Source organism: Salmo salar, chromosome ssa14 (genome assembly GCF_905237065.1).
Source record: "Salmo salar chromosome ssa14, Ssal_v3.1, whole genome shotgun sequence".
Lineage (NCBI taxonomy): Eukaryota > Metazoa > Chordata > Actinopteri > Salmoniformes > Salmonidae > Salmo > Salmo salar.
In genome coordinates, this window is record NC_059455.1 from 39,993,783 (window position 1) to 40,017,748 (window position 23,966).

Genomic DNA, 23,966 nt, shown 5'->3' on the forward strand with positions numbered 1-23,966 from the left:
TCAGGGTTATCTATAAGCGTTATCTATCAGGGTTATCTATTAGGGTTATCTATGAGCGTTATCTATCAGTGTTATCTATCAGGGTTATCTATGAGCGTTATCTATGCGCGTTATCTATCAGGGTTATCTATAAGCGTTATCTATCAGGGTTATCTATCAGGGTTATCTATGAGCGTTATCTATCAGGGTTATTTATCAGGGTTATCTATCAGGGTTATCTATGAGCGTTATCTATGAGGGTTATCTATGAGCGTTATCTATGAGCGTTATCTATCAGGGTTATCTATGAGCGTTATCTATCAGGGTTATCTATGAGCGTTATCTATCAGGGTTATCTATCAGGGTTATCTATGAGCGTTATCTATCAGGGTTATCTATCAGGGTTATCTATCAGGGTTATCTATGAGCGTTATCTATCAGTGAACGTGTTGATTAGTGCTATGTTAGCTAGCTACATAGTTGCTTTTGTATCATAAGGTGTAGTACTGAAACTATCGAGGTTACCTAGCCAGCTACACGTTCAAACAAAGTCAACAACGCAGCCACTGCTAGCTAGCCTACTTCACCAGCCAGCAGTACTGTATCATCTTCGTCATTTTAGTCAATAAAATTTTTGCAACGTAAGCTTAACTTTCTGAACATTCGAGACGTGTAGTCCACTTGTCATTCCAATCTCCTTTGCATTAGCGTAGCCTCTTCTGTAGCCTGTCAACTATGTGTCTGTCTATCCCTGTTCTCTCCCCTCTGCACAGGCCACACAAACGCTTCACACCGCGTGGTCGCTGCCACTCTAACCTGGTGGTCCCAGCGTGCACGACCCACGTGGAGTTCCAGGTCTCCGGCAGCCTCTGGAACTGCCGGTCTGCGGCCAACAAGGCAGAGTTCATCTCAGCCTATGCTACCCTCCAGCACCTCGACTTCTTGGCACTGACGGAAACATGGATTACCACAGATAACACTGCTACTCCTACTGCTCTCTCCTCGTCTGCCCACGTGTTCTCGCATACCCCGAGAGCATCTGGCCAGCGGGGTGGTGGCACTGGAATCCTCATCTCTCCCAAGTGGACATTCTCTCTTTCTCCCCTGACCCATCTGTCTATCTCCTCATTTGAATTCCATGCTGTCACAGTTACCAGCCCTTTCAAGCTTAACATCCTTATCATTTATCGCCCTCCAGGTTTCCTTGGAGAGTTCATCAATGAGCTTGACGTCTTGATAAGTTCCTTTCCTGAGGATGGCTCACCTCTAACAGTTCTGGGTGACTTTAACCTCCCCACGTCTACCTTTGACTCATTCCTCTCTGCCTCCTTCTTTCCACTCCTCTCCTCTTTTGACCTCACCCTCTCACTTTCCCCCCCTACTCACAAGGCAGGCAATACGCTTGACCTCATCTTTACTAGATGCTGTTCGTCCACTAATCTCATTGCAACTCCCCTCCAAGTCTCCGACCACTACCTTGTATCCTTTTCCCTCTCGCTCTCATCCAACACTTCTCACTCTGCCCCTACTCGGATGGTATTGCGCCGTCCCAACCTTCGCTCTCTCCCGCTACTCTCTCCTCTTCCATCCTATCATCTCTTCCCTCTGCTCAAACCTTCTCCAACCTATCCCCTGATTCTGCCTCCTCAACCCTCCTCTCCTCCCTTTCTGCATCCTTTGATTTCCTCTGTCCCCTATCCTCCAGGCCGGCTCGGTCCTCCCCTCCTGCTCCGTGGCTCGACGACTCATTGCGAGCTCACAGAACAGGGCTCCGGGCAGCCGAGCGGAAATGTAGGAAAACTCGCCTCCCTGCGGACCTGGCGTGCTTTCACTCCCTCCTCTCTACATTTTCCTCTTCTGTCTCTGCTGCTAAAGCCACTTTCTACCACTCTAAATTCCAAGCATCTGCCTCTAACCCTAGGAAGCTCTTTGCCACCTTCTCCTCCCTCCTGAATCCTCCCCCCCCCCCCTCCTCCCTCTCTGCGGATGACTTCGTCAACCATTTTGAAAAGAAAGTTGACGACATCCGATCCTCGTTTGCTAAGTCAAACGACATCGCTGGTCCTGCTCACACTGCCCTACCCTGTGCTTTGACCTCTTTCTCCCCTCTCTCTCCAGATGAAATCTCGCGTCTTGTGACGGCCGGCCGCCCAACAACCTGCCCGCTTGACCCTATCCCCTCCTCTCTTCTCCAGACCATTTCCGGAGACCTTCTCCCTTACCTCACCTCGCTCATCAACTCATCCTTGACCGCTGACTACGTCCCTTCCGTCTTCAAGAGAGCGAGAGTTGCACCCCTTCTGAAAAAACCTACACTCGATCCCTCCGAAGTCAACAACTACAGACCAGTATCCCTTCTTTCTTTTCTCTCCAAAACTCTTGAACGTGCCGTCCTTGGCCAGCTCTCCTGCTATCTCTCTCAGAATGACCTTCTTGATCCAAATCAGTCAGGTTTCAAGACTGGTCATTCAACTGAGACTGCTCTTCTCTGTGTCACGGAGGCTCTCCGCACTGCTAAAGCTAACTCTCTCTCCTCTGCTCTCATCCTCCTAGACCTATCTGCTGCCTTTGATACGGTGAACCATCAGATCCTCCTCTCCACCCTCTCCGAGTTGGGCATCTCCGGCGTGGCCCACGCTTGGATTGCGTCCTACCTGACAGGTCGCTCCTACCAGGTGGCGTGGCGAGAATCTGTCTCCGCACCACGTGCTCTCACCACTGGTGTCCCCCAGGGCTCTGTTCTAGGCCCTCTCCTATTCTCGCTATACACCAAGTCACTTGGCTCTGTCATATCCTCACATGGTCTCTCCTATCATTGCTATGCAGACGACACACAATTAATCTTCTCCTTTCCCCCTTCTGATAACCAGGTGGCGAATCGCATCTCTGCATGTCTGGCAGACATATCAGTGTGGATGACGGATCACCACCTCAAGCTGAACCTCGGCAAGACGGAGCTGCTCTTCCTCCCGGGGAAGGACTGCCCGTTCCATGATCTCGCCATCACGGTTGACAACTCCATTGTGTCCTCCTCCCAGAGTGCTAAGAACCTTGGCGTGACCCTGGACAACACCCTGTCGTTCTCTACTAACATCAAGGCGGTGACCCGATCCTGTAGGTTCATGCTCTACAACATTCGCAGAGTACGACCCTGCCTCACACAGGAAGCGGCGCAGGTCCTAATCCAGGCACTTGTCATCTCCCGTCTGGATTACTGCAACTCGCTGTTGGCTGGGCTCCCTGCCTGTGCCATTAAACCCCTACAACTCATCCAGAACGCCGCAGCCCGTCTGGTGTTCAACCTTCCCAAGTTCTCTCACGTCACCCCGCTCCTCCGCTCTCTCCACTGGCTTCCTGTTGAAGCTCGCATCCGCTACAAGACCATGGTGCTTGCCTACGGAGCTGTGAGGGGAACGGCACCTCCGTACCTTCAGGCTCTTATCAGGCCCTACACCCAAACAAGGGCACTGCGTTCATCCACCTCTGGCCTGCTCGCCTCCCTACCTCTGAGGAAGCACAGTTCCCGCTCAGCCCAGTCAAAACTGTTCGCTGCTCTGGCACCCCAATGGTGGAACAAGCTCCCTCACGACGCCAGGACAGCGGAGTCAATCACCACCTTCCGGAGACACCTGAAACCCCACCTCTTTAAGGAATACCTAGGATAGGATAAAGTAATCCTTCTAACCCCCCCCCCCCCAAAAAAGATTTAGATGCACTATTGTAAAGTGGTTGTTCCACTGGATATCATAAGGTGAATCCACCAATTTGTAAGTCGCTCTGGATAAGAGCGTCTGCTAAATGACTTAAATGTAATGTAAATGTGTTATCTATGAGCGTTATCTATGAGGGTTATCTATGAGCGTTATCTATGAGCGTTATCTATCAGGGTTATCTATGAGCGTTATCTATGAGGGTTATCTATGAGCGTTATCTCAATATTTTCCGATACTTATATTGAACTTATTCCAAATTATAGCTGTTTTTTAAACCACCCCACTAACCCCTCCCATCCTCTCTCTAGCCAATCCCAACCTACATCCTGCTCACATGACTGACCTGTCATCAGGGTGTAGGGCTTGGTGGTGACACTGTTGTTACAGGCGCTGTTGCTAGCAGAGACGGTGACATTGTAGATCTGGCCGCAGGCCATGCCGGGCAGGGCACAGTATGTGTCGTTGGTGTGACAGCTGACCGTAAGGCCCTGGTCAGTGATGGCCTGGGCAGAGTAGGAGGTGGCACCTTTAGCCGTGTCCCAGAACAGCTGAGCGATGGACAGGCTGTAGGACACACTGAGATACATGGGCACACAGGGCTCTGGGGGAGAGAGGGAGAAGGGGAGAGCGGGAAAGGGGTTACTTGATGTTATATAGATGTGATTACAGTATGTATGTGTTTAATACATGGGACAGAAGGGTGTTACATAGGGGTTATTACAAGGTTATTACATAGGGATTATTACAAGTTTATTACATAGGTGTATTAACAGGGGTATTACAGGTGTCACCTCCCTCCCTCCCTCCCTCCCTCCCTCCCAAGCTCCCTCCCTCCCTCCCTCTCACCTGTGGTGAGATGTCCTGTCATCTGTTCCACACTACTGCAGCTCTTTCCCAGAGCCTTCACACTCACAGTGTAGTCCTCCCCACAGTCCAGAACACTCATCTCACAGTTGGTGTGGTTGGTGGCACAGCTAGCGTTGTGGCCCAACCCGGCCGTTATCATGGTGACATAGGACAAGGCGCCGGTGCTAGGTTGCCAGGATACGGTGGCGGAGACCGCCTCACAGTCCATGACGGCCTGAATGGAGCTGGGCAGGCAAGGCACTATGGGATTGGTGGAGAGAAATGTTACCGTGTGTCTGTGTCTGTCTGTATGTGTGTGCATTTCTGTTCGTGTGTGTGTGTGTCTGTGGTTCCTACCTGAGTGGGTATGGGTGTCAACGCTCTGTGGGCTGGTGCACTGGTCGTCTGACCCAGCTACAGTCACATGGTAGACCTGTCCACACTGAAGACCTGTGACGTTACACTGCTTCCCCACCGACTTACACGTGGTAGACATGCCGTTACCATCCTCCAACGTGGCGGTGTAGTACTCTGAACCGTCACTCGCTAACCAGGAGGCAGTCACAGCATTGGACAGGCAGTCAGAACTGGCCATGACACCCGTGGGCACGCAGGGAACTGGAAAGGAGATGGAGATGACATAATGTACAATAGAATGACCGTGAGCTTTAAAACCATGGCCTTGGTGATTTTAAAAGACAATGTGGTAACATGATTCGGTGAGTAGCCTTTCTGCATTAGAAATCATTCCATGTCATTAGATGTCTATGCACAACAACCCACCTGTCTTGACTTCCACTGACTGGCTGCTATCGCTGGTGCACGTGCTGTCCTGAGCTGTCACTGTGACCATGTATGTCTGTCCACACAGTAAGGTCGTCAGTTCACAACTCAGGCCTGCTGATTGGCAGTTGCCAGAGTGACCTGCACTGCTATTGGCTACTACAGAGTAAAGGTCGGCCCCCAGGCTGCTGTTCCAGGTCATGGCGGCCATGTTGGTGCTGCAGCTCAGGTTGGCCACGGGAGCAGAGGGCACACATGGAGCTGGGAGGGAACATCACAATGCCATGGAATTAGATGGATCTGGGATGGAGTCATATTTCTCCTGCTTCTACTTGGGTTGACCATTCCTTTAATAACCAATCAGCGAATAAATATGTGTAGCAGCCCTGTGATTAGTAGCTGGTGTTGGTTACCACTTACATTGGTATGATTTACTCTCTATATATATATATAGGTTTGGTTAGGGTCATGGTTTGCTTGGTTGCCTTAGTAACACACCTGTCTTGATAGAGGATTCCGAGCTTTGGGAGCTGTTGCAGGTATGTCCCTCTGCAGCCACCGTCACTGTGTACGTCTCTCCGCAGGGAAGGGAAGTGATGTCACAGCCGGTGGCGTTGGAGGAGCAGGACGCTGCCTCTCCATCAGCCCTGTGTAGTCTAGCTGTATAAGACAGCGCCCCCTGGCTGTGGGTCCAGCTAATGCAGGCGGTGCGGTTCTCACAGCCCACTGAGGTGCGGATGTTCTGGGGAGGACAAGGGGCTGCAGGGGGAAACACAGGGACATGTTAGCATGTTAGCCAGCACCGAAACTGGGTTATGAGTTTCAAAGGTTTTCATTTGGCTAGACTGGCCTCAGAATAGGATCTGTGACCTGTGTGTACTAAAGCCTGGGTCCTTAATGGGCACAAGCAGAGAGACTCACACACATACTTGAATATAGAAACACACACACACACACACAGTTGTACCTGTCATTGACTGTATCATAGCACTGGGAGGGCTGACACACAGCCTGTCTGAGGCGGTCACACTGAAAACATACTGCTGTCCACACTGTAGGCTGGACACCTGGCAGGAAGTGACATCACTGGAGTTACACTGCAGGCTCCCGCCCTGGCCGTCCTCCGCTGTGACTTCATACAGCTCCGCCCCTGCAGCCGTTGCCCAGGTGATAGAGGCGGAGTCAGAGGAGCAGAGTAGCTGGACATCAGAGAGGAGGGGCACACAGGGCGCTGAGGGAGGGAACAGGTGAGGACGTTGTTACAACCTCATAGTAACCTTAGTACAAAATGAGTTAGTACTTTATTAATCAAATTTCCCCTTTGGGGGATTAATAAAGTACTATCTTATCTTACAAACCTTACATAGTGTACAATCACAGGAGGCTGCTGAGGGGAGGACGGCTCATAGTAATGGTTGGAATGGAGCAAATGGAATGGTATCTAACATGGAAACCATGGAAACCATGTGTTTGATGTATTTCATACCATTCCACTGATTCCGCTCCAGTCATTATCAAGAGCCCGTCCTTCCAAATGAAGGTGCCACCGACCTCCCAATGTCATATATTTTCAGATTTGCTCAGTAGATAATATAACTGTCCCATTGACGTGTCACTGACCTGTAGTGAAGGTAAACGTCAGGCTTGGGACGCTCGAGCAGTTGTCCTTTGAGGCTGTGACGGTGACATTGTATTCACTGCCACACTGCAGCCTAGTCAGAGCACAGTTAGAGTCTGTAGTGTTACATTCTACTGAACTACCCTGTACGTCTGATGCCCGAGCGCTGTACGCCACCCCCTGTGCATTCTGGGAGTCCCAGGTGACCATAGCGATGTTGGTGGAGCAGTCCACGGTGGCTGAGAGGGAGGTGGGGGGGCAGGGTGCTGGGGGGCAGAGTGAGAGACGGGGCATAGTCAGGACTAACAAACAGTAGATCAACCATTAAGTAATGGTCATCAATTAAACAACGTCTTCCTTGTTTTCTTACCTGTTGAAATCTCATTGGCTGCGCTGTGGGAGCTGTTGCAGGATTGGCCCTGTGCTACCACGGTAACATTGTAGGCGTTACCACAGCTCAGGTCGGGGACAACACAGGAAGTTGTATTGGTGTCGCACATCATGACGTTACTTCCATCTTGCACCGTGGCGTGGTAGCGGGTCGCCCCGATGCTCGGTTGCCAGGAAACATTCAACCTTCCAGACGTGCAGTCCAGTTGGGTTTCCACAGATTGAGGAGAGCAGGGAGCTGAAGGGGAAAAAAGGCAGACAAAAGGTCATGAAAGAGTGAATAAAAGAGTGTCAGAAAATACTATAGTAGAGGTAGAAAATATGAAGAGTTAAACTACACTGTATTTACCTGTAGTGAAGGTTACAGCCTGACTGCCTGGTCCAGGACAGCCGGTGTGCAAGGCTACAACAACGACAGAGTATTCCTGCCCGCACGCCAGGTTTTTAAGGGAACATTGTGTGCCTGTGTCGCTGCAGGAAGACTTGTGACCATGGTTACTCTCCGCCTGTACGGTGTAGGCTGTAGCTCCCACGGCACTGTTCCAAGTGATGAAGGCCATGCCTGTACCACAGTCTAGACTGGAGGCTATGTTAGTGGGCACGCAAGGAGCTGGAGAGAGAAAGGGATAGAGGGACAGAGAGAGAGGGACGGAGGGAGGGGTGAAGGAGAGAGAGAGAGAGAGAGAGAGAGAGAGAGAGAGAGGGATGGATGGAGATAGAGAGAGAGGGGGATGGAGGGATGGAGGGACAGAGATAAAGAGATGGAGGGAGAAAGAGAGAGTGATAGAGGGACAGAGAGAGCGAGAGAGAGAGAGAGGGATAGAGGGAGAGAGATAAAAAGATGGAGGGAGAGAGAGGGATGGAGGGAGAGAGAGAGAGAGGGACATTTTACATTTACATTTACGTCATTTAGCAGACGCTCTTATCCAGAGCGACTTACAAATTGGTGCATTCACCTTATGATATCCAGTGGAACAACCACTTTACAATAGTACATCTATATCTTTTTTTGGGGGGGGGTTAGAAGGATTACTTTATCCTATCCCAGGTATTAAATTGTATTGTATTAATGCAAAATGAACTAGATAGAAATGTTTTATATTTATCATACATTTCCTCTATCAAATGTACGAGAACTGTAGGTGCACCAGTACCTGTGAGCATCTGCATGGGAGAGCTGACCTCGCTCATACACACGTTGGTAAGGCCCATGACGCTGAAGGTGTACATCTCGCCACAACTCAGCTCGGAGAAGGAGCAACTGGTCTCGTTGGTGTTGCAGCTGGTGTTGGTGCCTGACATGTCCGTGGCCGTCACCGTGTAGTTCTGAGACGTGCTGGTCAGATCCCAGATCACCGTGGCAACGTTGGTGCTGCACTCCAGGTCCACCGTGGTGTTCTGGGGCTTACAGGGGGCTGGAGAGGGGAGAGGGAGAAGGGGGAGAGAGGTGTTAATTGACAATAACTAATGCCCAGTTTCTCCTGGTCAGGTCACGTGGAAAACTGAAACAGATGGATCTCACTTCCCTATTCACACTAGCTTTTTATAATGAAGTCATGTATTGAGCATGCATACTAAGTGCTATTGTGGATATTGGAAAAGAGAGCCCACGTACCAGACTGAACACGGTAGTCTGATCCAGCGATGATGGAACAGTTGATGGAGGAGGAGGTGACAGCCACCTCGTAGGTCTGGCCACACTGCAGATTGGAGATGCTGCAGGAGGTGGAGGTGGAGTTACAGGAGGCCTGGTAGCCGTCATTGCCGATGGCCAGGGCTGTGTAGGTGTCGTCTGCATCCCCAGGGGTCTGCTGCCACTGGACCGACAACACGTTGGAGTTACAGTTCAGCTCTGCCACCACGTTCTCAGGCAGACAGGGGGCTGGGCAAAGGAAGAGAGAGGAGAGTGAAATATGTGACATGTTGGGTTTTGAGAGCACAAAAACAGAATGATTGTGTAAAGAGTACAGTGTGTTTGGGGGAGTTTATGTGTGTGTCTTACCTGAGTCAAATTCAATGGTGGCGTGCAGAGTACTGTTGCAGGAGTCAGTGGAGGCAACCAGTGTAGCCGAGTACGTCCGCCCGCAGTGTAGTTTCACCACACAGGAAGTATCGTTGGAGGTACAAGAAGCCACGTGCCCATGGCTGCCCGTCACCTCAGCGATGTAGTAGGAGGCGCCAACGCTCTCGAACCAGGAGATGTTTCCTCGGTTGGTTCCACAGTCCACATGTGCTGCCAGGTGGGTTGGATGGCATGGAGCTGATGGGCAGAGAGACAGAGGTCATGTGATGAGATGTCAGCCAATGGGTGGTGAGCATTTTGGCACAAAATGGTCACAGTGTTTCACCCAAACAGGAGGTAAACAAATTGACCATATTAGGCTATAATTAGTTATTCAACCAGCAGTGAGGCTCTGCTTACCTGTATCCATCTCCAGTGGCCGGCTCAGACTGCTGTTGCAAGTCCCGTCGCTAGTGACGACCTGGAATTTGTAGCGTTCCCCGCACTGCAGGCCGGTGATGAAGATGGAGGAGTCAGAAGTGGGGTATGAAGTAGTGGTGTTAGCGCCCCCTATCTTCTGGGAGTGTAAGGTGTAGTTGGCCCCGTACACTGGGCTGGCATCCCAGGTCAGGGACAGGATGTTGGTGGAACAGGACACCATGCCCTCCAGGTCGATGGGTGGACACAGTGCTGAGCAGTCCAGAGACAACAGAAGTACTAGAGTATACAGTCGCTAACTCAAGTCCAACAAGTGGGAATGTAATGAAGAATGGAATCTCGGACACCCAGAACTAAAATCTTGCGTTAATGTGTCAGATCCTCCATCAGGTTCAGGGGATAGATGTATGAGAAAAGATACAAACCAGACTATTAAAGTCTCCACTCCACTAAATGGATGTGCTAAATGTCCCCTCCCCTTCTGAAATTCGGAAGATGTGAACACTTGCGAAATCGTGATTTGTCCAAATGATCAGTGGCGGAAAAAATCTACGCAGTGGAACAAAGTCCCTGGTTAATCGTCTCATCCCACAGTCTGTTGAGAGATGCTACGATATCGTTCTATGTTACGTGCGTCTGTCCATGAGAGATTATGAAGGATGTAATCGAGTTCTAGATCTACAAGATATTGATCAAAGACAGATCAGACAGACAGACTCTGTCTCTTCTCACCTGTTCTGAGTTCAACGTCAGGGCTGGGGTCGCTATGGCAGCCCCTGACGATGGTAACCACGGTGACAGCGTAGGTCTCGGCGCAGTGCAGGTCGGTGAAGGAACAGTCGGTGGAGTTGGAGCTGCAGGTGTGGGTGTGTCCGTCGTCACCTGTGGCGGTTGCTAGGTACATGTCCGCCTTGGCAACGGCCGTCCAGGAGACAGTGCCCATGTTGCCATCACACTGCAGAGACGTTGTGACATTTGTGGGGGGACAGGCACCTGCAGGGAGAGAGAAAGAGAGAGAGAGAGAGAGGGGGGTGATGGAGAAAGACAGAGACAGAGAGAAGGGAGAGACAGAGAAAAGGAGAGAGTTTTATTTGTATTATGACAACATTTACTTTTACTTCACCACATTTCTAAAGACAATGATGTACTTTTTACTCCATACATTTTCCCTAACACCCAAAAGTACTTGTTACATTTTGACAGGAAAATGTTCAAATTCACACACTTATAAAGATAACATCTCTGGTCTTCCCTACTGCCTCTGATCTGGCAGACTCACTGAACACAAATGCTTTGTATGTAAATGATGTCTGAGTGTTGGACTGTTCCCCTGGCTATCCGTCAATAAAAATGTAATACAAATTGTGGGATATGAAGTGGTGGTGTTAGTGCCCCCTATCTTCTGGGAGTGTAAGGTGTAGTTGGCCCCGTACACTGGGCTGGCATCCCAGGTCAGGGACAGGATGTTGGTGGAACAGGACACCATGCCCTCCAGGTCGATGGGTGGACACAGTGCTCAGCAGTCCAGAGACAACAGAAGTACTAGAGTATACAGTCGCTAACTCAAGTCCAACAAGTGGGAATGTAATGAAGAATGGAATCTCGGACACCCAGAACTAAAATCTTGCGTTAATGTGTCAGATCCTCCATCAGGTTCAGGGGATAGATGTATGAGAAAAGATACAAACCAGACTATTAAAGTCTCCACTCCACTAAATGGATGTGCTAAATGTCCCCTCCCCTTCTGAAATTCGAAAGATGTGAATACTTGCGAAATCGTGATTTGTCCAAATGATCAGTGGCGGAAAAAATCTACGCAGTGGAACAAAGTCCCTGGTTAATCGTCTCATCCCACAGTCTGTTGAGAGATGCTACGATATCGTTCTATGTTACGTGCGTCTGTCCATGAGAGATTATGAAGGATGTAATCGAGTTCTAGATCTACAAGATATTGATCAAAGACAGATCAGATAGACAGACTCTGTCTCTTCTCACCTGTTCTGAGTTCAACGTCAGGGCTGGGGTCGCTATGGCAGCCCCTGACGATGGTAACCACGGTGACAGCGTAGGTCTCGGCGCAGTGCAGGTCGGTGAAGGAACAGTCGGTGGAGTTGGAGCTGCAGGTGTGGGTGTGTCCGTCGTCACCTGTGGCGGTTGCTAGGTACATGTCCGCCTTGGCAACGGCCGTCCAGGAGACAGTGCCCATGTTGCCATCACACTGCAGAGACGTTGTGACATTTGTGGGGGGACAGGCACCTGCAGGGAGAGAGAAAGAGAGAGAGGGAGAGAGAGAGAGGTGGGTGATGGAGAAAGACAGAGACAGAGAGAAGGGAGAGACAGAGAAAAGGAGAGTTTTATTTGTATTATGACAACTTTTACTTCACATCATTTCTAAAGACAATGATGTACTTTTTACTCCATACATTTTCCCTAATACCCAAAAGTACTTGTTACATTTTGACAGGAAAATGTTCAAATTCACACACTTATAAAGATAACATCTCTGGTCATCCCTACTGCCTCTGATCTGGCAGACTCACTGAACACAAATGCTTTGTATGTAAATGATGTCTGAGTGTTGGACTGTTCCCCTGGCTATCCGTCAATAAAAATGTAATACAAATTGTGGGATATGAAGTGGTGGTGTTAGCGCCCCCTATCTTCTGGGAGTGTAAGGTGTAGTTGGCCCCGTACACTGGGCTGGCATCCCAGGTCAGGGACAGGATGTTGGTGGAACAGGACACCATGCCCTCCAGGTTGATGGGTGGACACAGTGCTGAGCAGTCCAGAGACAACAGAAGTACTAGAGTATACAGTCGCTAACTCAAGTCCAACAAGTGGGAATGTAATGAAGAATGGAGTCTCGGACACCCAGAACTAAAATCTTGCGTTAATTAGTCAGATCCTCCATCAGGTTCAGGGGATAGATGTATGAGAAAAGATACAAACCAGACTATTAAAGTCTCCACTCCACTAAATGGATGTGCTAAATGTCCCCTCCCCTTCTGAAATTCGAAAGATGTGAATACTTGCGAAATCGTGATTTGTCCAAATGATCAGTGGCGGAAAAAATCTACGCTGTGGAACAAAATCCCTGGTTAATCGTCTCATCCCACAGTCTGTTGAGAGATGCTACGATATCGTTCTATGTTACGTGCGTCTGTCCATGAGAGATTATGAAGGATGTAATCGAGTTCTAGATCTACAAGATATTGATCAAAGACAGATCAGACAGACAGACTCTGTCTCTTCTCACCTGTTCTGAGTTCAACGTCAGGGCTGGGGTCGCTATGGCAGCCCCTGACGATGGTAACCACGGTGACAGCGTAGGTCTCGGCGCAGTGCAGGTCGGTGAAGGAACAGTCGGTGGAGTTGGAGCTGCAGGTGTGGGTGTGTCCGTCGTCACCTGTGGCGGTTGCTAGGTACATGTCCGCCCTGGCAACGGCCGTCCAGGAGACAGTGCCCATGTTGCCATCACACTGCAGAGACGTTGTGACATTGGTGGGGGGACAGGCACCTGCAGGGAGAGAGAAAGAGAGAGAGGGAGAGAGAGAGAGGGGGGTGATGGAGAAAGAGAGAGACAGAGAGAAGGGAGAGACAGAGAAAAGGAGAGTTTTATTTGTATTATGACAACTTTTACTTCACATCATTTCTAAAGACAATCATGTACTTTTTATTCCATACATTTCCCCTAACACCCAAAAGTACTTGTTACATTTTGACAGGAAAATGTTCAAATTCACACACTTATAAAGATAACATCTCTGGTCATCCCTACTGCCTCTGATCTGGCAGACTCACTGAACACAAATGCTTTGTATGTAAATGATGTCTGAGTGTTGGACTGTTCCCCTGGCTATCCGTCAATAAAAATGTAATACAAATTGTGGGATATGAAGTGGTGGTGTTAGTGCCCCCTATCTTCTGGGAGTGTAAGGTGTAGTTGGCCCCGTACACTGGGCTGGCATCCCAGGTCAGGGACAGGATGTTGGTGGAACAGTACACCATGCCCTCCAGGTTGATGGGTGGACACAGTGCTCAGCAGTCCAGAGACAACAGAAGTACTAGAGTATACAGTCGCTAACTCAAGTCCAACAAGTGGGAATGTAATGAAGAATGGAGTCTCGGACACCCAGAACTAAAATCTTGCGTTAATGTGTCAGATCCTCCATCAGGTTCAGGGGATAGATGTATGAGAAAAGATACAAACCAGACTATTAAAGTCTCCACTCCACTAAATGGATGTGCTAAATGTCCCCTCCCCTTCTGAAATTCGAAAGATGTGAATACTTGCGAAATCGTGATTTGTCCAAATGATCAGTGGCGGAAAAAATCTACGCAGTGGAACAAAGTCCCTGGTTAATCGTCTCATCCCACAGTCTGTTGAGAGATGCGACGATATCGTTCTATGTTACGTGCGTCTGTCCATGAGAGATTATGAAGGATGTAATCGAGTTCTAGATCTACAAGATATTGATCAAAGACAGATCAGACAGACAGACTCTGTCTCTTCTCACCTGTTCTGAGTTCAACGTCAGGGCTGGGGTCGCTATGGCAGCCCCTGACGATGGTAACCACGGTGACAGCGTAGGTCTCGGCGCAGTGCAGGTCGGTGAAGGAACAGTCGGTGGAGTTGGAGCTGCAGGTGTGGGTGTGTCCGTCGTCACCTGTGGCGGTTGCTAGGTACATGTCCGCCTTGGCAACGGCCGTCCAGGAGACAGTGCCCATGTTGCCATCACAGTGCAGAGACGTTGTGACATTGGTGGGGGGACAGGCACCTGCAGGGAGAGAGAAAGAGAGAGAGGGAGAGAGAGAGGGGGGGGGTGATGGAGAAAGAGAGAGACAGAGAGAAGGGAGAGACAGAGAAAAGGAGAGAATTTTATTTGTATTTTTGACAACATTTACTTTTACTTCACCACATTTCTAAAGACAATGATGTACTTTTTACTCCATACATTTCCCCTAACACCCAAAAGTACTTGTTACATTTTGACAGGAAAATGTTCAAATTCACACACTTATAAAGATAACATCTCTGGTCATCCCTACTGCCTCTGATCTGGCAGACTCACTGAACACAAATGCTTTGTATGTAAATGATGTCTGAGTGTTGGACTGTTCCCCTGGCTATCCGTCAATAAAAATGTAATACAAATTGTGGGATATGAAGTGGTGGTGTTAGTGCCCCCTATCTTCTGGGAGTGTAAGGTGTAGTTGGCCCCGTACACTGGGCTGGCATCCCAGGTCAGGGACAGGATGTTGGTGGAACAGGACACCATGCCCTCCAGGTCGATGGGTGGACACAGTGCTCAGCAGTCCAGAGACAACAGAAGTACCAGAGTATACAGTCGCTAACTCAAGTCGAACAAGTGGGAATGTAATGACGAATGGAGTCTCGGACACCCAGAACTAAAATCTTGCGTTAATTAGTCAGATCCTCCATCAGGTTCAGGGGATAGATGTATGAGAAAAGATACAAACCAGACTATTAAAGTCTCCACTCCACTAAATGGATGTGCTAAATGTCCCCTCCCCTTCTGAAATTCGAAAGATGTGAATACTTGCGAAATCGTGATTTGTCCAAATGATCAGTGGCAGAAAAAATCTACGCTGCGGAACAAAATCCCTGGTTAATCGTCTCATCCCACAGTCTGTTGAGAGATGCTACGATATCGTTCTATGTTACGTGCGTCTGTCCATGAGAGATTATGAAGGATGTAATCGAGTTCTAGATCTACAAGATATTGATCAAAGACAGATCAGATAGACAGACTCTGTCTCTTCTCACCTGTTCTGAGTTCAACGTCAGGGCTGGGGTCGCTATGGCAGCCCCTGACGATGGTAACCACGGTGACAGCGTAGGTCTCGGCGCAGTGCAGGTCGGTGAGGGAACAGTCGGTGGAGTTGGAGCTGCAGGTGTGGGTGTGTCCGTCGTCACCTGTGGCGGTTGCTAGGTACATGTCCGCCTTGGCAACGGCCGTCCAGGAGACAGTGCCCATGTTGCCATCACACTGCAGAGACGTTGTGACATTGGTGGGGGGACAGGCACCTGCAGGGAGAGAGAAAGAGAGAGAGGGAGAGAGAGAGAGGGGGGTGATGGAGAAAGAGAGAGACAGAGAGAAGGGAGAGACAGAGAAAAGGAGAGTTTTATTTGTATTATGACAACTTTTACTTCACATCATTTCTAAAGACAATGATGTACTTTTTACTCCATACATTTTCCCTAATACCCAAAAGTACTTGTTACATTTTGACAGGAAAATGTTCAAATTCACACACTTATAAAGATAACATCTCTGGTCTTCCCTACTGCCTCTGATCTGGCAGACTCACTGAACACAAATGCTTTGTATGTAAATGATGTCTGAGTGTTGGACTGTTCCCCTGGCTATCCGTCAATAAAAATGTAATACAAATTGTGGGATATGAAGTGGTGGTGTTAGCGCCCCCTATCTTCTGGGAGTGTAAGGTGTAGTTGGCCCCGTACACTGGGCTGGCATCCCAGGTCAGGGACAGGATGTTGGTGGAACAGGACACCATGCCCTCCAGGTCGATGGGTGGACACAGTGCTCAGCAGTCCAGAGACAACAGAAGTACTAGAGTATACAGTCGCTAACTCAAGTCCAACAAGTGGGAATGTAATGAAGAATGGAATCTCGGACACCCAGAACTAAAATCTTGCGTTAATGTGTCAGATCCTCCATCAGGTTCAGGGGATAGATGTATGAGAAAAGATACAAACCAGACTATTAAAGTCTCCACTCCACTAAATGGATGTGCTAAATGTCCCCTCCCCTTCTGAAATTCGAAAGATGTGAATACTTGCGAAATCGTGATTTGTCCAAATGATCAGTGGCGGAAAAAATCTACGCAGTGGAACAAAGTCCCTGGTTAATCGTCTCATCCCACAGTCTGTTGAGAGATGCTACGATATCGTTCTATGTTACGTGCGTCTGTCCATGAGAGATTATGAAGGATGTAATCGAGTTCTAGATCTACAAGATATTGATCAAAGACAGATCAGACAGACAGACTCTGTCTCTTCTCACCTGTTCTGAGTTCAACGTCAGGGCTGGGGTCGCTATGGCAGCCCCTGACGATGGTAACCACGGTGACAGCGTAGGTCTCGGCGCAGTGCAGGTCGGTGAAGGAACAGTCGGTGGAGTTGGAGCTGCAGGTGTGGGTGTGTCCGTCGTCACCTGTGGCGGTTGCTAGGTACATGTCCGCCTTGGCAACGGCCGTCCAGGAGACAGTGCCCATGTTGCCATCACAGTGCAGAGACGTTGTGACATTGGTGGGGGGACAGGCACCTGCAGGGAGAGAGAAAGAGAGAGAGGGAGAGAGAGAGGGGGGGGTGATGGAGAAAGAGAGAGACAGAGAGAAGGGAGAGACAGAGAAAAGGAGAGAATTTTATTTGTATTTTTGACAACATTTACTTTTACTTCACCACATTTCTAAAGACAATGATGTACTTTTTACTCCATACATTTCCCCTAACACCCAAAAGTACTTGTTACATTTTGACAGGAAAATGTTCAAATTCACACACTTATAAAGATAACATCTCTGGTCTTCCCTACTGCCTCTGATCTGGCAGACTCACTGAACACAAATGCTTTGTATGTAAATGATGTCTGAGTGTTGGACTGTTCCCCTGGCTATCCGTCAATAAAAATGTAATACAAATTGTGGGATATGAAGTGGTGGTGTTAGTGCCCCCTATCTTCTGGGAGTGTAAGGTGTAGTTGGCCCCGTACACTGGGCTGGCATCCCAGGTCAGGGACAGGATGTTGGTGGAACAGGACACCATGCCCTCCAGGTCGATGGGTGGACACAGTGCTCAGCAGTCCAGAGACAACAGAAGTACCAGAGTATACAGTCGCTAACTCAAGTCGAACAAGTGGGAATGTAATGACGAATGGAGTCTCGGACACCCAGAACTAAAATCTTGCGTTAATTAGTCAGATCCTCCATCAGGTTCAGGGGATAGATGTATGAGAAAAGATACAAACCAGACTATTAAAGTCTCCACTCCACTAAATGGATGTGCTAAATGTCCCCTCCCCTTCTGAAATTCGAAAGATGTGAATACTTGCGAAATCGTGATTTGTCCAAATGATCAGTGGCAGAAAAAATCTACGCAGTGGAACAAAATCCCTGGTTAATCGTCTCATCCCACAGTCTGTTGAGAGATGCTACGATATCGTTCTATGTTACGTGCGTCTGTCCATGAGAGATTATGAAGGATGTAATCGAGTTCTAGATCTACAAGATATTGATCAAAGACAGATCAGATAGACAGACTCTGTCTCTTCTCACCTGTTCTGAGTTCAACGTCAGGGCTGGGGTCGCTATGGCAGCCCCTGACGATGGTAACCACGGTGACAGCGTAGGTCTCGGCGCAGTGCAGGTCGGTGAGGGAACAGTCGGTGGAGTTGGAGCTGCAGGTGTGGGTGTGTCCGTCGTCACCTGTGGCGGTTGCTAGGTACATGTCCGCCTTGGCAACGGCCGTCCAGGAGACAGTGCCCATGTTGCCATCACACTGCAGAGACGTTGTGACATTGGTGGGGGGACAGGCACCTGCAGGGAGAGAGAAAGAGAGAGAGGGAGAGAGAGAGAGGGGGGTGATGGAGAAAGAGAGAGACAGAGAGAAGGGAGAGACAGAGAAAAGGAGAGTTTTATTTGTATTATGACAACTTTTACTTCACATCATTTCTAAAGACAATGATGTACTTTTTACTCCATACATTTCCCCTAACACCCAAAAGTACTTGTTACATTTTGACAGGAAAATGTTCAAATTCACACACTTATAAAGATAACATCTCTGGTCATCCCTACTGCCTCTGATCTGGCAGACTCACTGAACACAAATGCTTTGTATGTAAATGATGTCTGAGTGTTGGACTGTTCCCCTGGCTATCCGTCAATAAAAATGTAATACAAATTGTGGGATATGAAGTGGTGGTGTTAGTGCCCCCTATCTTCTGGGAGTGTAAGGTGTAGTTGGCCCCGTACACTGGGCTGGCATCCCAGGTCAGGGACAGGATGTTGGTGGAACAGGACACCATGCCCTCCAGGTCGATGGGTGGACACAGTGCTCAGCAGTCCAGAGACAACAGAAGTACCAGAGTATACAGTCGCTAACTCAAGTCGAACAAGTGGGAATGTAATGACGAATGGAGTCTCGGACACCCAGAACTAAAATCTTGCGTTAATTAGTCAGATCCTCCATCAGGTTCAGGGGATAGATGTATGAGAAAAGATACAAACCAGACTATTAAAGTCTCCACTCCACTAAATGGATGTGCTAAATGTCCCCTCCCCTTCTGAAATTCGAAAGATGTGAATACTTGCGAAATCGTGATTTGTCCAAATGATCAGTGGCAGAAAAAATCTACGCAGTGGAACAAAATCCCTGGTTAATCGTCTCATCCCACAGTCTGTTGAGAGATGCTACGATATCGTTCTATGTTACGTGCGTCTGTCCATGAGAGATTATGAAGGATGTAATCGAGTTCTAGATCTACAAGATATTGATCAAAGACAGATCAGATAGACAGACTCTGTCTCTTCTCACCTGTTCTGAGTTCAACGTCAGGGCTGGGGTCGCTATGGCAGCCCCTGACGATGGTAACCACGGTGACAGCGTAGGTCTCGGCGCAGTGCAGGTCGGTGAGGGAACAGTCGGTGGAGTTGGAGCTGCAGGTGTGGGTGTGTCCGTCGTCACCTGTGGCGGTTGCTAGGTACATGTCCGCCTTGGCAACGGCCGTCCAGGAGACAGTGCCCATGTTGCCATCACACTGCAGAGACGTTGTGACATTGGTGGGGGGACAGGCACCTGCAGGGAGAGAGAAAGAGAGAGAGGGAGAGAGAGAGAGGGGGGTGATGGAGAAAGAGAGAGACAGAGAGAAGGGAGAGACAGAGAAAAGGAGAGTTTTATTTGTATTATGACAACTTTTACTTCACATCATTTCTAAAGACAATGATGTACTTTTTACTCCATACATTTTCCCTAATACCCAAAAGTACTTGTTACATTTTGACAGGAAAATGTTCAAATTCACACACTTATAAAGATAACATCTCTGGTCATCCCTACTGCCTCTGATCTGGCAGACTCACTGAACACAAATGCTTTGTATGTAAATGATGTCTGAGTGTTGGACTGTTCCCCTGGCTATCCGTCAATAAAAATGTAATACAAATTGTGGGATATGAAGTGGTGGTGTTAGCGCCCCCTATCTTCTGGGAGTGTAAGGTGTAGTTGGCCCCGTACACTGGGCTGGCATCCCAGGTCAGGGACAGGATGTTGGTGGAACAGGACACCATGCCCTCCAGGTTGATGGGTGGACACAGTGCTCAGCAGTCCAGAGACAACAGAAGTACTAGAGTATACAGTCGCTAACTCAAGTCCAACAAGTGGGAATGTAATGAAGAATGGAATCTCGGACACCCAGAACTAAAATCTTGCGTTAATGTGTCAGATCCTCCATCAGGTTCAGGGGATAGATGTATGAGAAAAGATACAAACCAGACTATTAAAGTCTCCACTCCACTAAATGGATGTGCTAAATGTCCCCTCCCCTTCTGAAATTCGAAAGATGTGAATACTTGCGAAATCGTGATTTGTCCAAATGATCAGTGGCGGAAAAAATCTACGCAGTGGAACAAAGTCCCTGGTTAATCGTCTCATCCCATAGTCTGTTGAGAGATGCTACGATATCGTTCTATGTTACGTGCGTCTGTCCATGAGAGATTATGAAGGATGTAATCGAGTTCTAGATCTACAAGATATTGATCAAAGACAGATCAGATAGACAGACTCTGTCTCTTCTCACCTGTTCTGAGTTCAACGTCAGGGCTGGGGTCGCTATGGCAGCCCCTGACGATGGTAACCACGGTGACAGCGTAGGTCTCGGCGCAGTGCAGGTCGGTGAGGGAACAGTCGGTGGAGTTGGAGCTGCAGGTGTGGGTGTGTCCGTCGTCACCTGTGGCGGTTGCTAGGTACATGTCCGCCTTGGCAACGGCCGTCCAGGAGACAGTGCCCATGTTGCCATCACACTGCAGAGACGTTGTGACATTTGTGGGGGGACAGGCACCTGCAGGGAGAGAGAAAGAGAGAGAGGGAGAGAGAGAGAGGGGGGTGATGGAGAAAGACAGAGACAGAGAGAAGGGAGAGACAGAGAAAAGGAGAGTTTTATTTGTATTATGACAACTTTTACTTCACATCATTTCTAAAGACAATGATGTACTTTTTACTCCATACATTTTCCCTAATACCCAAAAGTACTTGTTACATTTTGACAGGAAAATGTTCAAATTCACACACTTATAAAGATAACATCTCTGGTCATCCCTACTGCCTCTGATCTGGCAGACTCACTGAACACAAATGCTTTGTATGTAAATGATGTCTGAGTGTTGGACTGTTCCCCTGGCTATCCGTCAATAAAAATGTAATACAAATTGTGGGATATGAAGTGGTGGTGTTAGCGCCCCCTATCTTCTGGGAGTGTAAGGTGTAGTTGGCCCCGTACACTGGGCTGGCATCCCAGGTCAGGGACAGGATGTTGGTGGAACAGGACACCATGCCCTCCAGGTTGATGGGTGGACACAGTGCTCAGCAGTCCAGAGACAACAGAAGTACTAGAGTATACAGTCGCTAACTCAAGTCCAACAAGTGGGAATGTAATGAAGAATGGAATCTCGGACACCCAGAACTAAAATCTTGCGTTAATGTGTCAGATCCTCCATCAGGTTCAGGGGATAGATGTATGAGAAAAGATACAAACCAGACTATTAAAGTCTCCACTCCACTAAATGGATGTGCTAAATGTCCCCTCCCCTTCTGAAATTCGAAAGATGTGAATACTTGCGAAATCGTGATTTGTCCAAATGATCAGTGGCGGAAAAAATCTACGCAGTGGAACAAAGTCCCTGGTTAATCGTCTCATCCCATAGTCTGTTGAGAGATGCTACGATATCGTTCTATGTTACGTGCGTCTGTCCATGAGAGATTATGAAGGATGTAATCGAGTTCTAGATCTACAAGATATTGATCAAAGACAGATCAGATAGACAGACTCTGTCTCTTCTCACCTGTTCTGAGTTCAACGTCAGGGCTGGGGTCGCTATGGCAGCCCCTGACGATGGTAACCACGGTGACAGCGTAGGTCTCGGCGCAGTGCAGGTCGGTGAGGGAACAGTCGGTGGAGTTGGAGCTGCAGGTGTGGGTGTGTCCGTCGTCACCTGTGGCGGTTGCTAGGTACATGTCCGCCTTGGCAACGGCCGTCCAGGAGACAGTGCCCATGTTGCCATCACACTGCAGAGACGTTGTGACATTTGTGGGGGGACAGGCACCTGCAGGGAGAGAGAAAGAGAGAGAGGGAGAGAGAGAGGGGGGTGATGGAGAAAGACAGAGACAGAGAGAAGGGAGAGACAGAGAAAAGGAGAGTTTTATTTGTATTATGACAACTTTTACTTCACATCATTTCTAAAGACAATGATGTACTTTTTACTCCATACATTTTCCCTAATACCCAAAAGTACTTGTTACATTTTGACAGGAAAATGTTCAAATTCACACACTTATAAAGATAACATCTCTGGTCATCCCTACTGCCTCTGATCTGGCAGACTCACTGAACACAAATGCTTTGTATGTAAATGATGTCTGAGTGTTGGACTGTTCCCCTGGCTATCCGTCAATAAAAATGTAATACAAATTGTGGGATATGAAGTGGTGGTGTTAGTGCCCCCTATCTTCTGGGAGTGTAAGGTGTAGTTGGCCCCGTACACTGGGCTGGCATCCCAGGTCAGGGACAGGATGTTGGTGGAACAGGACACCATGCCCTCCAGGTCGATGGGTGGACACAGTGCTCAGCAGTCCAGAGACAACAGAAGTACCAGAGTATACAGTCGCTAACTCAAGTCGAACAAGTGGGAATGTAATGACGAATGGAGTCTCGGACACCCAGAACTAAAATCTTGCGTTAATTAGTCAGATCCTCCATCAGGTTCAGGGGATAGATGTATGAGAAAAGATACAAACCAGACTATTAAAGTCTCCACTCCACTAAATGGATGTGCTAAATGTCCCCTCCCCTTCTGAAATTCGAAAGATGTGAATACTTGCGAAATCGTGATTTGTCCAAATGATCAGTGGCAGAAAAAATCTACGCTGCGGAACAAAATCCCTGGTTAATCGTCTCATCCCACAGTCTGTTGAGAGATGCTACGATATCGTTCTATGTTACGTGCGTCTGTCCATGAGAGATTATGAAGGATGTAATCGAGTTCTAGATCTACAAGATATTGATCAAAGACAGATCAGATAGACAGACTCTGTCTCTTCTCACCTGTTCTGAGTTCAACGTCAGGGCTGGGGTCGCTATGGCAGCCCCTGACGATGGTAACCACGGTGACAGCGTAGGTCTCGGCGCAGTGCAGGTCGGTGAGGGAACAGTCGGTGGAGTTGGAGCTGCAGGTGTGGGTGTGTCCGTCGTCACCTGTGGCGGTTGCTAGGTACATGTCCGCCTTGGCAACGGCCGTCCAGGAGACAGTGCCCATGTTGCCATCACACTGCAGAGACGTTGTGACATTGGTGGGGGGACAGGCACCTGCAGGGAGAGAGAAAGAGAGAGAGGGAGAGAGAGAGAGGGGGGTGATGGAGAAAGAGAGAGACAGAGAGAAGGGAGAGACAGAGAAAAGGAGAGTTTTATTTGTATTATGACAACTTTTACTTCACATCATTTCTAAAGACAATGATGTACTTTTTACTCCATACATTTTCCCTAACACCCAAATGTACTTGTTACATTTTGACAGGAAAATGTTCAAATTCACACACTTATAAAGATAACATCTCTGGTCATCCCTACTGCCTCTGATCTGGCAGACTCACTGAACACAAATGCTTTGTATGTAAATGATGTCTGAGTGTTGGACTGTTCCCCTGGCTATCCGTCAATAAAAATGTAATACAAATTGTGGGATATGAAGTGGTGGTGTTAGCGCCCCCTATCTTCTGGGAGTGTAAGGTGTAGTTGGCCCCGTACACTGGGCTGGCATCCCAGGTCAGGGACAGGATGTTGGTGGAACAGGACACCATGCCCTCCAGGTTGATGGGTGGACACAGTGCTCAGCAGTCCAGAGACAACAGAAGTACTAGAGTATACAGTCGCTAACTCAAGTC

The 23,966-nt window shown here is 48.6% G+C and overlaps 1 protein-coding gene across 1 annotated transcript in view; it reads right to left on the bottom strand.

Annotated features, from left to right (window-relative positions):
• LOC106569673 (uncharacterized) overlaps positions 1-23,966 on the bottom strand; it is a 67,278-nt gene that overhangs the window by 17,372 nt on the left and 25,940 nt on the right. Inside the window, exons 22-45 of the mRNA XM_045694360.1 lie at positions 23,131-23,391; positions 21,872-22,132; positions 20,611-20,871; positions 19,350-19,610; positions 18,089-18,349; positions 16,819-17,079; positions 15,558-15,818; positions 14,287-14,547; positions 13,026-13,286; positions 11,765-12,025; positions 10,502-10,762; positions 9,752-10,021; positions 9,332-9,589; positions 8,945-9,211; positions 8,484-8,744; positions 7,679-7,939; positions 7,310-7,567; positions 6,942-7,205; positions 6,289-6,552; positions 5,820-6,080; positions 5,322-5,582; positions 4,896-5,156; positions 4,539-4,799; positions 4,036-4,293 (exon numbers count right to left, since the gene is read on the bottom strand). Coding sequence (XP_045550316.1) covers positions 4,036-4,293; positions 4,539-4,799; positions 4,896-5,156; positions 5,322-5,582; positions 5,820-6,080; positions 6,289-6,552; positions 6,942-7,205; positions 7,310-7,567; positions 7,679-7,939; positions 8,484-8,744; positions 8,945-9,211; positions 9,332-9,589; positions 9,752-10,021; positions 10,502-10,762; positions 11,765-12,025; positions 13,026-13,286; positions 14,287-14,547; positions 15,558-15,818; positions 16,819-17,079; positions 18,089-18,349; positions 19,350-19,610; positions 20,611-20,871; positions 21,872-22,132; positions 23,131-23,391 — 6,276 coding nt within the window. The remainder of the gene's footprint in view (positions 1-4,035; positions 4,294-4,538; positions 4,800-4,895; positions 5,157-5,321; positions 5,583-5,819; positions 6,081-6,288; positions 6,553-6,941; positions 7,206-7,309; positions 7,568-7,678; positions 7,940-8,483; positions 8,745-8,944; positions 9,212-9,331; positions 9,590-9,751; positions 10,022-10,501; positions 10,763-11,764; positions 12,026-13,025; positions 13,287-14,286; positions 14,548-15,557; positions 15,819-16,818; positions 17,080-18,088; positions 18,350-19,349; positions 19,611-20,610; positions 20,872-21,871; positions 22,133-23,130; positions 23,392-23,966) is intronic.